At 50.7% G+C, this 13,701-nt stretch overlaps 1 protein-coding gene across 5 annotated transcripts in view; it reads left to right on the top strand.

The window, feature by feature from the left end:
- Positions 1-11,966, top strand: part of COLQ (collagen like tail subunit of asymmetric acetylcholinesterase) — a 70,434-nt gene extending 58,468 nt beyond the window's left edge. For 4 of the 5 annotated variants that reach the window (XM_073023622.1, XM_008009198.3, XM_073023623.1 and 1 more), the window contains 5 exons: positions 3,838-3,977; positions 5,596-5,715; positions 6,155-6,275; positions 8,196-8,298; positions 10,411-11,966. In XM_073023622.1, coding sequence (XP_072879723.1) covers positions 3,838-3,977; positions 5,596-5,715; positions 6,155-6,275; positions 8,196-8,298; positions 10,411-10,480 — 554 coding nt within the window. In that variant the 3' untranslated portion in view covers positions 10,481-11,966. Of the gene's footprint in view, positions 1-3,837; positions 3,978-5,595; positions 5,716-6,154; positions 6,276-7,561; positions 7,961-8,195; positions 8,299-10,410 lie in introns of those variants that run through there. The other variant, XR_012095595.1, reaches the window with a different exon arrangement.
- The last annotated feature ends 1,735 nt before the right edge of the window (positions 11,967-13,701 follow it).

Here is a 13,701-nt window from a genome sequence, read left to right as displayed (position 1 = left end):
CACACCTGAAATCCCAGCACTTGGGGAGGCTGAGGTGGGCGAATCACTTGAGGTCAGAAGTTTAAGACCAGCCTGGCCAACATGGTGAAACCCCCATCTCTACTAAAAATACAAAAATTAGCTGGGCATGGTGGCGGGCACCTGTAATCCCAGCTACTCAGGAGGCTGAGGCAGGAGAATCGCTTGAACCTGGGAGGCGGAGGTTACAGTGAGCCAAGATCTCACCACTGCACTCCAGCCTGGGCGACAGAGTGAGACTCTGTCTCATAAATAAATAAATAAATAAGTAAATAAGATATCCCTGTGTTTGGGACCAGCTGGATAATCATCCAGAGTTGGACTAGGCCCCCCAGATTCACTCCTGACATTACCTTTGTCAGTCTGACAAAAGTCTCAAATTCACTCCTAGGGGGGAAAACAACTCTGTATACCTACACCCAAGGTTTTGCACCCCGTTTCCCCGGGTTCCAGAACCCCTGCCCCACTGCCATCATGAGATAGCCTCGGCCTCTGCAGACACAGATTAAAACTCCCCTGGTCTAGTCCTACCCTCCGCTTAGAGATAAGAATCTTGAACCTGAAAGAGAAGTGATGCCTGCAAAGTCACAGCACTGACGGGGGGCCACCCTGGTCCAGAATCGGTCCATGACTCCTGTGAGTGTCAGCCAGGCGACCTCTAGAGGTTGTTGTGCTGGTTTCTCTGCCTTCTCTTAGATTCCCCTCTGCTGATCTTTTCCCACCGAGGCAGCCAATGGAAGTGGGAGGCTGCCTGGGCAAAGATGGAGAGCCGGGTCCTCTGGCTGCAGGGGGTGGGGATGAAACCCAGCCGAGACATGATCCCCCAGAGGTCAGGGTGGGGAAGTTCAGGTTGCTGTGTCCTTCAGTGTAGCCTGGCAGAAAACAGGCAGGGGTAATGGACACCCTCCAGCAACTGGGAGGAAGCTGCAGGGACACTGCAGTGGTGGCAGCAGGCTCCCTGCCACGTCCTGTCAGGAGGTGACCTCAGTTTCTGGTGCCCAGTTCTGTGGGACTGGATGGTGCTGGGAGAGGTGGAAAAGGTGAAAGCTTTGTACTTACCTGAGTTAGAGGGAAAGAGGGGCTAGGAGGTGGGAAGGGAATAAAGGCAAAATGCCTTTAGGATGTAATTTGCAATAATCAAATTACAAATTTGGCCAAGTCCTTCCTGTACCCAGACAGAGTATAAGTGAATCAGCGTGGTACCTGGGAATTGCTGGCTTCCTGAGAGCATCAGTATTCTTGGACATTTGTCTTTTGAACAGCATAGTGTTAAGTCAAACATGAATTCAAATCTCAGCCTCACCATTCATCAGCAGCTAATGGGACAAACTCCTGACTGTCTCTCAGGCCACGGTTCTGGAGGAGTTGTTGGGGTCACAGAGCCTTCTGGAAGACTGCTGCAATCCCACCCTCATATTCTTGGTCACAGAGCTTTTCCACTTCAGTTTCCCCAAGTGGTTAATTACCCAGAATATTCCTAGGCTGGTGGACTCCCTGTCTCTCTGGGCTCTTCTGAAGATATCAGAACACACACTGGAACTCTTCCTACAGAATTATATTTGTACTTCTTGTTAGAACAGACAAGCATAGCTTAGGATAAGATGTTGGTACAGCTCCATTCCCCCTCGTGCCATCAGCATTCTGATTGTAGGCATACGTGTCAACCTACTCGGGAAGGTTCAGTCTCCTTCTCCGGCTGCAGTGGTTTCCCTGGGGTCCTGGCCGGATCTCTCCCCTGGGGTCATTTCATTTCCTGCCCTTCTGTATCTGTGAACTGTGTTCCCAGCCCCTGGCTGCCGCAGATGTCATACTACCTGACACTAATGACTGGCTGGCCTCCAAACCCACCCCCTGCTATTTTCCCAGAAGAAGGGATCCTTACTTATTTCTCTTCTCAGTCCCCATCTTTTCTTCTCTTTCCTCACTTCCTGTTGGATGGCTCTTGCTCTGGTTCTTTTCTGCCAGCCAGAATGTGACTTTTGCCCTTTTCTGAAGACTGTTTCTTTCCAATTAGTCTGCATTCATTCATTCAATCATCAAACACTTTCCATGCCCCTACTTTGTGTAAGCCCTGGTGGATGAAAACAGGCACTAGCCCTGTCCTTGTGGAGCGACATTCTACTGGAGATCAACCTTGATGGAAGAATTCCGCAGAATATAGAATCACAAACAAAGAGAAGTGCTGTGAAGAAAAGGCATAGGAAACCATGAAATTGTATCCCAGATATACATGACAGAGTCTGAGGATTCAAAAAGACTTCCTTCAGGAAGTGATGTTTGGACCCAGATCAGAAGGGAGTTGAGAGGCAGCTGGGGAGGGATGGAGGATGAAGGGAGGATGATCTGGCAGGGGAATGGCCCAGTTCTCAACCTTGGTGCGAATTGGAATCATCTTGAGAGCTTTTAAAAATATGGATGCCTGACCAGGAGTGGTGGCTGTCACCTGTAATCCCAGCACTTTGGGAGGCTGAGGCAGGTGGATCACTTGAGTTCAGGAGTTCGAGACCAGCCTGGCCAACATAGTGAAACCCTGTCTCTACTAAAAACACAAAAATTAGCCAAATGTGATGGCATGTACCTGTAGTCAGAGGCGGAGGTTGCAGTGAGCTGAGATTACACCACTGCACTCCAGCCTGGGCAACAGAGTGAGACTCCATCTCCAAAAAAAAAAAAAAAAAAAAAAGATGCCTTATACTAAAGTGGTTAAAAAAAAACTTTTTTAAAAAATAAATAAGTAAAAGTATGGATGCTGCCCAGGTTCAGTTTAGTTTTCAGAAGTCTTGACAGAATTGGTCTGGGCATCATCAGAGCCTTTAAAAACTAAGGTACTGCCCTCACAGCTCTTCCGCATAGGTAGGGAGTACACCTGATCACGTCTTTTCAAGACATGTCCTCACTTCTTCAGCACCAGGGGAGGGTAAATGGACTGGGCATATACTAACGTTCTATTTTCTTCCAGAAGAAATGAAAGAAACTCACACCCAGAAATTCCTCTGTAAAGATCCTACATTGGCCGGGCGAGGTGGCTCACGCCTGTAATCCCAGCACTTTGGGAGGCTGAGGCGGGCAGATCACTTGAGGTCAGGAGATCGAGACCAGCCTGGCCAACATGGCAAAACCCTGTCTCTACTAAAAATACAAAAATTAGCCAGGCGTGGTGGCACACATTTGTAATCCCAGCTACACAGGAGGCTGAGGCAGGAGACTCGCTTGAACCTGGGAGGCAGAGGTTGTGGTGAGCCAAGATCGCACCACTGCACTCCAGCCTGGGCAACAGAGCAAGACCCCATTTCAAAAAAAAAAAAAAAGATTCTATATATAAGAAAAACAAAAGTTTTTTAAAATAATAAAAGTTAACAGTCAATAATGTGTTTGTCGGCAAGAAGCCCTCTGTTAATAATGGTGTAAACCAATAGGGCATTGTTTTTCTCCAATAAAGAAATCCAGAGGCAGACAGTAACTGGCTTTGATTCAGCCTCTGACTGTCACTGTCAGGGCCCCAGGCCCCATGAGCCTTTCCTGCATGTTGACTTATCTTCTCATGCTTGTGACTTCCTGGTTGCAACATGGCTGCAACACCAGACGTTTTGCCTGTCTTCAAGGCAGGAAGGAGGGGGAAACTGTCTCCTACCAGCTATTTTTCTTCCCTTATCTCCTCCAGTCTTGGATCAAAAGCATCTCTTTGAACCTCTCCCTCAGGCATTCCCTGAAATGCTGTGGACTTTAACCTTTTTTCTGTTGCAAAGGTCACTCACATCTCCCTGGGTTGTTTGGTCTTCTCTTCCTTGGCTCTAAACACAGCAGTCTGTTGCTTCCTAGGACAACTTATAATGGGACCCAAAGGGGAAAGAGGATTTCCCGGGCCTCCAGGAAGATGTCTTTGTGGACCCACTATGAATGTGAATAACCCTTCCTACGGGGAATCCGTGTATGGGCCCAGTTCCCCGCGAGTTCCTGTGGTAAGGCTTTCTGGGAGAAGTCTGGGGTGGTTATCCATGAGGACCTCTCACCTGATCCTTAGGGGGCTTTGTGAAATCCTTTCAGTAAAACTTACTTTTTTTCATGACTCCGGGTACATGCTCATTATAGGAAACTGGAAAATAAGAGAAAATCAAAAGAGGAAAACCAAATTGCCCATTTGATTGTGAGTTCATTTTGGGGTATTTTCTTTGTCTTATTAAAATCTAACTTTTTTATGGTTGAGATTATATTGCATACAAATGTTGTACTTTTGGCTGGGCACAGTGGCTCATGCCTGTAATCCCAGCACTTTGCGATGCTAAGGCGGGTGGATAACAAGGTGAGGAGTTCGAGACCAACCTGGCCAATATGGTGAAACCCCATCTCTACTTAAAAATATATAAAAAATTAGCAGGGTATGGTGGTGCACACCTGTTGTCTCAGCTACTTGGGAGGCTGAGGCAAGAGAATCGCTTGAGCCCGGGAGGCAGAGGTTGCAGTGAGCTGAGATTGCACCACTGCATTCCAGCCTGGGTGACAGAGCGAGACTCCAGCTCACACACACACACAAAAAAAAGTTGTACTTTGTTATCTTAGTTGAAATCCTGTCATGTTTCCACACTCTATAAATAACATTTTAAACTTTTTATTAGAGAAAATTTCAAATACATATAAAAGCGGAGTAAATAGTGTAATGAACCCCTATGTACCCTTCACCCAACTTTAATAATGATCAATTCATCGCGAGCCTGTGTCCTTGTTTTCTCTTTATGCCCACTCACTACTGCCCATCCTCTGCTGGATTATTTTGAAGTAAACCTTGGACGTCAGTTCATCATAATCATCCATCCAGTGTGGCTGTGCTACAATTTACTTAACCAGTGTTGGTGTTTAACCAACCTATTGCTTATTGGCCACCCCCAAGCTTTTTACTAATGTAAATAATACTGTAAAGAACATCTTTGAGTAGGATAATTTTAAGAATCACTTCCAGATGTCAAATTATTTGACTATATGACATTGTCTTTTAATTTAATCTTGGGAACATTTTAAATATTTTAAAATGTTAAATCCAAGGCCAGGCACGGTGGCTCATGCCTGTAATCCCAGAACTTTGGGAGGCCAAGGTGGGCAGATCACCTTGAGGTCAGGAGCTTGCAACCGGCCTGGCCAACATGGTGAAACCCTGTCTCTACTAAAAATACAGAAATTGGCCAGGCATGGTGGTGCACACCTGTAATCCCACCTACTCAGGAGGCTGAGGCAGGAAAATTGCTTGAACCCGGGAGGCAGAGGTTGCAGTGAGCTGAGATCGTGCCACTTCACTCCAGCCTGGGCAACAGTGTGAGACTCCGTCTCAAAAGAAAAGAAAAAAGAAAAAAAAAAAGTTAAATCCGAGTGAATATTTTAGTTTCAAACTTAGACATTAGGAACTGAATTGAGAAGGTGAGGGAATCAAGACACTGCTCTCACTTCAGAAGGAATGCTAGAGTGTAGTGTGCAAACTCCTCTTTCCACTGTTGAGCAGCCCGAGGATAGTCTGTTTCCTCCTCCAGCTTTTTCCCTGCCCCCTGCAGAAGTGTTTTCTGGAATCCTCACCAGTGTGTTCTCTGGCAGATTTTTGTGGTCAACAACCAGGAGGAGCTTGAGAGGCTGAACACCCAAAATGCCATTGCCTTTCGCAGAGACCAGAGATCTCTGTACTTCAAGGACAGCCTTGGCTGGCTCCCCATCCAGGTACCCCCAGGCCATCACCTCAGGACATACTCCCTGCCCAGGAGAGAGATGCATCCATTAAAGGAAGGGAAGGCCACCCCACTGGGCCTGGGGAGGGCTTTCTGTAGTCTGTCTGCATGGGAGGGCTGAGCATCCTCCCTCAAGCTGTTTCTGAGCAGCCCTCCATTCCCCCACCCTGACCCCCAAATAGAAGCCCCTCTCTGAGTCAGGGTTCCAGGGGGTCTCCACATCCCTGCGTGCCAGGTTGCTGTCTTGATCTGACCCAGCATTTAACCAGCTACAGAGCTCTGGGCGACAGGAAAGGAGTACCTTTCCCACCCCTGGGAGGAAGTCAAGGCATGCCCCAGCAGTGCCATCGGACCCAGAACAAATGACCTCCCTGCCTGCGGCTGCCTTGGTATGCCATGCTCCAGTTAATGCTGTGTGCTTCTTTGGCCAGCTGACCCCTTTCTACCCTGTGGATTACACTGCAGACCAGCGCGGCACCTGCGGGGATGGGCTCCTGCAGCCCGGGGAGGAGTGTGACGATGGTAACAGCGATGTGGGTGACGACTGCATCCGTGAGTGAGGCCCAGCCCAGGAGGAATTGAGGCCTGAACAGCAGGGGGGTGGGACTTGGGGCCAGCCCTGGACACCAGCTGTGGTGGTTTGGGACCTTTCTAGAGCCAGAGAAGGGTGTACCCAGGCTGCCTTGTGCCACCCACCCCAGCCCCAATTTCAGCCCATATGTTAACTCTTCCACCACCCAAGCACCTCACCAGGGGTGGATGTCAAGGATCGTGCCCCCAGTTAGGCCTTCTTTATCTCAAAATGTAGCCACCAGGTCCTCCCAGTCCTCCGTCTTAGCAAAACCCATGTTACAGGTGCAGAAGAAAAAAGTGATGGGCTCTCACTTTGCATGGAGGAGTGAAAGGCAAAAGGGAGAGGCCAAGAATCTGAATGAGGGCTCATTTACCGGGTAGAGCTCTAGTAGCAAAGCCCTCCACAGGGGAAACTGGGCCAGCCAGAGCTGCCATCAGCCTTGTGGGCTGCTGCCTTAACTGGTGGGCAGCAGGCTCTGGAGGGCTTGCTTTTGTTGTTGTTGTTTTTTAATCAAGTAACAAAACCAGGAGGTGTGGTGGAAAGCATGAGCTTTAGAGTCAACAGACGTTGAATGCAGGCCCTGAGAAACACCAACCACCCTCAGGCTCCAGGCAGAGGCCACATGGTGGGTGGGGTAATGGGGGGCAATTTACAGCTCTGAGCCTCACTTTCCTTGCCTGTAAAATGGGTATGATGTGCTGGCTGCTCAAGTCTCTAGAGATCCTGTGAGCTAATATGTGCAGGAATTATCTGGATATAGTAAGGGTTCAACCACCATTCCCTGAATTCATTTAGGGCTTGTGGTTTAAGCCCCTCCTCTAAAGAGCCAGGCTGGAGCTCAGGGCTGTATGTGTGTGGATGCAAAGTCATGGTCCTTGTTCTTAAGAAGCTCAGGGGAGGCTGGGCACAGTGGCTTATGCCTGTAATCTTAACACTTTGGGAAGCTGAGGTTGGAGGATCACTTGAGCCCAGGAGTTCGAGACCAGCCTGGGCAACAGAGCAAGACCCAATCTCTACAAAAAAATTAAAAATTAAAAAAATTAGCCATGTCTGGTGGTGCGCAGTTGGATGTTGAGGTAAGAGGATGATTTGAGCCCAGGGGTTCAAGGCTGCAGTGAGCTGTGATTGCACCACTGCACTCCAGGCTGGGAGACAGAGCGAGACCCTGTCTCAAAAAAAAAGTTCAGGGGAGGGATGACAGGGCAGAGTGGGTGGTGGGAGATGCTGCTGACTGTCTCAGTGTGGCCGAACTGTCTCCTGACAGCTCCAGGGATGGCATCCCCGAGAAGGCTGGCCCTGCCCAGAGTCCCTTCTGCCTCTGGTGTACAGTGTCAAATAGGAGCTCTCACAGTGGGAAGGAACTAATGGACTCTGCCTGCCCTGTGAAAACGAAGCTGGGGTTCATACTCCCACACCCTCCCATCGTGTGAGAGCAGAGGTCTTTGCTGAAGATCATGCGGCTCCCCAGGGACACAAGGCTGGGCTCACCAGTGTCACGCAGAAGCTCTCTGTTGACAGATGAGAGTCACCACGCACCCTCACTGGGGCTCAGCAGTCTCCCAGCCCTCACTCCTGGGACCCCACAGTGGCTTTATGAGGTGGAGGTCATGTCAGTGTCCCAGTTTTGCAGATAACGACCTGGAGTCTCCCCACCCCTCAGCTAGTAAGTGGTCAGGTGGGGCCAGAGCCAGGGTCTCCTTCTTCTTGTCCCATGGCACATCAGTGTGGGACCAGAGCCTGAGGGCAGTCCCTGGAGGAGTGTGAAGCTTAATGGAGGTCAGTTCCTTAAGGGGTGCAGCACTTAGGGTGGATCCCTTGGGCTGCATGGTCCTTACAAGCTGAGGCAAGCCTATCGCCTCTGCTCCTTCTCAGGACTGCACCTCCTTATGTCCCCTCAGGCTGTCACCGTGCCTACTGTGGAGATGGTCACCGGCATGAGGGTGTGGAGGACTGTGACGGCTCTGACTTTGGCTACCTGACGTGCGAGACCTATCTCCCTGGGTAGGGATGACTCCTCTCCCTCTCTCTCCTCCCTCTTTCTCCCTCCCTCCTCTTTGCTTTCCTTCTTTCCTTCACAAATATTTTGAGCGCCTCTCCACTTTGTGGTGCCTTCTAGACACTGAGGTATGGTGACGAATGACACAGCACGTGCTCCCTGCCCACCACGTGCCCTCTTGGTCAGCACTGCCTGCATGCCACTGAGGCTGAGCCATGGCACCCACAGCCACCTGCTCTGTCCGAGGCCCAGAGGGGAGCTGCGGTCTCTGTGCTCAGCTGCTGCCATGTATGAGCAGCCCCCAAACCCAGTGGTCACCACGACTGCTTAGTCTCCTGGGCTGTGGGCCGAGGTGGGAAGCCCAGTGGAGAGTAAAGGTCTCAGGGCATTTCGAAGAATCGACGTGTCTACCTAACCTGACTTCCCTGGAACACCCTCAGGCATGCCTGTGACTGCAAGTGAGATCAAATCAGTCTTTATATCTAATTTTGCAAGCTTGTGGCCCCTCCAGGAAAGTACTCCCTCCAAGGACCCCTCTAGTTATTTCTGAGAATCCTCAGCGGCTATTTATGTTGCTCAGGACAAGTATTCTAGTGTCCTGGCTCCACGCTGGCACCTGCCAAACCAACTGAGGGCCACCGCCCCATGAGGTGCTGATTCCATGCCCAGATTGTAACCGCTGGGCTCCTTCCAAGGTGCAGAAGGTACATGTCTCCCCAGTCCTTACAGAACCAGAGTTGTACAAAGTTCTCAGGAAAATGGGGAGGCCGTTCCTTCCCACCCAGGCCATGCCCTGCTCTTCCCTGGGTTCCAGAGTGGATCTACTGGTGCCTCTGATCTCTTCTGTCCTTGAGTCCAGTCTCTTCAGCGTTTGCTCCCATCACATTTCCTCTTGTAGACTCGGACCCGGGCCCTTGGCAGGGCTGGGGAGCCATGCCTGTCTTTCCATTGCCCGCTGTCTGCTCTCTCTTCCAAGGGGGTCTCCTAACACTCGCATATTAGTATGTTCAACCAGGCTGTGAAAACCACAGACCTGTAGTCTCCCCCGACTCCAAGCCTGTTTAGGCTTGGCCCCCCACTCCATGCATGTGTCTGTGTGCAGTGCTCCCCTCCCTGAACGAAGGAAGGCCCGTGACAGGCCTCTGCCAGAGAGTTGGCTCTTCATGGCTCCACAAAGACAAATGAGTATAGACGATCAGATATGGAGTGCAGGATTGAGTAGAGCCCAGGGCTCCCCCACGCTCACTGTGGTTACACAGCTACACCCCAGAAGCCTCCCAGGGACGCTTGTGACTGTGCCTGTGAGGTTTAACACCCTGTCTCGGATGATCATCCAGGCCTACAGAGGTATAAGCTGCACTGTCCAATATGGTAGCCCCCACTCACAGGCCACTGTTCAAATGTAAAGTAATTATAAGTAAACTTAAAATGCGGTTACTCAGGCCAGATACTGTGACTTACGCCTGTAATCCCAGCCCTTTGGGAGGCCGAGGTGGGCAGGTCACCTGAGGTTGGGAGTTCGGCACCACCCTTGTCGAACATGGTGAAATCCCGCCTCTACTAAAAATATAAAAATTAGCTGGGCTTGGTGGCGCGCGCCTGTAATCCCAGGTACTCGGGAAGCTGAGGCAGGCCTGGGAGGCGGAGGTTTCAGTGAGCCAAAATCATACCACTGCACTCCAGCCTGGGGGACAGAGCAACACTCCGTCTCAAAAACAACAACAACAAAAAATGCAGTTATTCAGTCACAGTAGCTATATTTCAAGAGCTCAATAGTCACATCTGGCCGGTGGCTTCACAGATACAGGACATTTTTGTCGGTAGGGTGCATTGTAACAACAGTACTGGAAACCTTTCAGGCCTTGAGAAGGGGGTGATTCCCTCATAGATGCTGTGCTAAGAGCAGGCGACCACCTCCTTCCACCCAGGCCCCTAGCTGGAGCTCAAGGCAAAAATCCCAGAGACATGATTCAACTCCCCCAGCTCTCTCACTCCAAATGAGAATAGGAAAAGTTTTTATAGAACCACTGACCCTTGGCCACTGTTTGATGAGGTTTGACTGGGAATCACCAGCATATAAGAGGTGGCCTTTTAGAACGTGTCTTTGCCTCCCACAGGTCATATGGAGACCTGCGATGCACCCAGTACTGCTACATTGACTCCACGCCCTGCCGCTACTTCACCTGAGGGCCATGAGGAGCAGGTGGGCTGCGCCCCACAGAACTGGCAGCAGCTTCTCCACCGTCATCAAACTGGCCATGTCCTGGCCCCGTCTCCACCCACCTTTGTGTGACAAAAACAAGGACAAATTCCTGCTACTAAGATATGCTGTTAACTCAGTCTGACTGGAAGAATTTAGGACCACTGCATCCTGTCTTAATCCAAGGTACTGGAAAACCTTCCACATGCCCAGCCTGAGACCTGTTCCCCATCGCTACCATCCGGCCAAACAACCGGCTACAATGCTCTTCCTCTTCTGGAATGTCGCTGACCCAGGCCGTGGACTTGGCTGAGCACTGTTAGACACACATAGACCTGCAGGCTGTTTTAGTACGTTTTGATCTCTTTGGGGAATCTGGAGTACAGGCCTCTCCACCCCTGACCTCCGAAACGAGCAGGCACTCTCACTTACCCTGGGCAGCTCGCTGTCCGGTCTCTCTAGGCCTATGAACCACAGAGCAGGGAAGTGGGCACATTCTCTCAGGGTGGCTCACAGCTTTGAACCTGCCACAGGACCCCAGCCCAGCCTGACGTGGATGTGGCTGCCCAGGAAGAGACTTAACTGTGAAAAAGTACTGAGAACCCACCTGACCCAGGCTTGCCCCAAGCAGAGGACAGAGAAGACGCTCCTCTTCTGTGTTTCCCAAAGTGATGGCTCTTGTGGTTCAAAATCTCCGGCACCATCTTGACCTCTTGGCTCTCTCTGCACTTTGGCCCTGTCTCGAAAATGTCCCTCAGGTCCATTTCCTGTCCAGAAGACTCACGAGGACTGTGTGACCTGCACAAAGCCACACCTGGGCAGGCTGTTGCTATCTCCTTGGTCCTTAGGCAGATACTTCCCTGGGTCCCCCATCTAGGGCCAGCTGCAGAGGGCTTCTCTCTAGGCAGAGCGTTCCTGGCCGGAGCTCTACCTCCATGCCTCCTGCTGACCCCGACAGCGTCCCGTGGCATTTCTTTCCTGTCTGCATATTGCATAGCCTTGTCCTCCTGTGTGCCTGAGCGCCTCCCTTTTCAATAAGATTATTAGTCCTGCATGTCTGTGAGCTGCCTTTCATCATCATTTTTCCTGAGTGGGGCTTAATTTTATTTTGGAAAGATATCTCCAAGATGAGGTCCACCCCCACAGCAGATCTCAAGTAGAAATTGTCCATTTGTTACCAGCTGGAGGGACACCCCTGGGTTTTTGTACAAAGCTATTTGATGAGCCTGAGCCTTGGGGACTCAGCAGGCTGGAGCTTGGGGCCTGGTGGACCATCACCTGGTGTCTGTAAGTGGACCCAGTCTCCCACAGGTGATATCAACCTGAGGGTGGCATCTTTAGAGGCAGGCACATGGGCAGCCCTGTTCCCTTCGCCTCTACTGCAAGGCCTGGGGAGATGTTGTTTTCATGCTGCTTCCACCATCACACTGGTGTTTCCGGATGGGAAATAAAAAAATAAAGGCAGTTCATTTCCCCGCTGTGGCTCTCTCTTCCATTGGGGGTTATGGGGGGCAGTGTCAGCATTGCCAGATGGAGTGAGGAGTCTGAAATCAAATCTGCTTCCCAAACTCTGTGGAGGGTTCTGGAATGTGGAAGCATTCCAGCTGCCTCAGGCAAAAGGGAGGAAACAGATCCAGAGAGGTCGTGGACTTGCCCGAGGCCACAAAACCCAGTCTTGCTAGGCCAGCCCTGTCCTCAGCCCTAGTTTTAGGACCTTGTTTAGGATGGAATGGAGGGCTAGTACTACTCCTGGACCTGGCCAAGAGAGGCCCTGTCCTGGGTCCCAAGGCTGGAGGGCCCCACCCTGGCCCTCCTCTGTCCATTACCCTCTCCACAGGGCGAGGTGTCTATGTAGCCAAAGTGGCACACCCTTTGGAGCTTGCACGCCCCACTCCTAGACCATGCTCCAGCTACCTGGGAAACCACAGTTCCCCACCCAAGTGGTCTTGAGCCTGCTTCCTGGACCTGCAGCCCTCTTGCCCATGTCTGTCCTCCTGAGTGTGACCTGTACATATGCAGGCCTGGGGGTGACCAGCAAAAAGTTGTTTGTAGGAATTATAGATGGGGCTTGGAATGTGGGCTGGGGTTTCCTCATGGACACACATGAGGCCCTTCTTAGTGTGGGATGGGCCAGGGGTAAAAACAGAAGGGGATCTGGCTATGGGCTGGACCCTCCTCTCCTCTTGCTACCACAGGACTTTGTGGAATCTAAAATTCCAAATTCAAACCTGGTCTTCCATTCTTTATGAAAGTATCCTTTTTGAGGGAAGCAGAACATATTGAATCGTTTAGTTGGGAGTGGTGGTATGTGCCTGTAGTCCCAGCTATTTGAGAAGCTGTGGCGAGACATCACTTAAGTCTAAGAATTTGTATTCGTCCGTTTTCATGATGCTGACATACTTGAGACTGGGCAATTTACCAACGAAAGAGGTTTAATTGGACTTACAGTTCCACGTGGCTGGGGAAGCCCCACAGTCATGGCAGAAGTCACATCTTACATGGATGGCAGCAGGCAAAGAGAGAGAATGAGAAAGAGCTTGTGCAGGGGAACTCCTCCTTTTAAAACCATCAGATCTCATGAGACTTGTTCACTATCATGAGAACGGCATGGGAAAGATTTGCCCCCATGATTCAGTTACCTCCCAAGTTACCTCCCAACGGGTCCCTCCCACAACATGTGGGAATTCAAGATGAGATTTCGGGTGGGGACACAGCCAAACCATATCAGGTGGCATGTGCCTGTAGGCCCAGCTACTTGGGAGGCTGTGGAGAGAGGATCACTTGAGTCCAGGAATTCAAGGCCAGCCTGGGCAACACAGTGAAACCCTCCCCCAACTCCACCTCTAAAATGACAAAAAGCAAAACAACAAAAATAGTCTGTTATTTGATTATAATGTAAATACCTAGACATTTGGTATGTGAGTGTCCATATATACTCTTTCCTGGACCCTGAAATATTAGGGATGGGCCTAGGGATCATGCCTGTAATCCCAGCACTTTGATAGGCCGAAGTAGGTGAATCGCTTGAGCCCAGGAGTTCGAGATCAGCCTGGGCAACATGGCGAAACCCCATCTCTATCAAAATCAGCAGGGTGGGCTGGCGTGCACCTGCAGTCCCACCTACTTGGGAGGCTGAGGCAGGAGGATCACTTGGGCCCAGTAAGTTGAGGCTACAGTGAGCCATGATCATGCCACTGTACTCCAGCTA

Source organism: Chlorocebus sabaeus, chromosome 15 (genome assembly GCF_047675955.1).
Source record: "Chlorocebus sabaeus isolate Y175 chromosome 15, mChlSab1.0.hap1, whole genome shotgun sequence".
Classification (NCBI taxonomy): Eukaryota; Metazoa; Chordata; class Mammalia; order Primates; family Cercopithecidae; genus Chlorocebus; species Chlorocebus sabaeus.
This window is presented reverse-complemented; position numbering and strand designations above follow the sequence as displayed.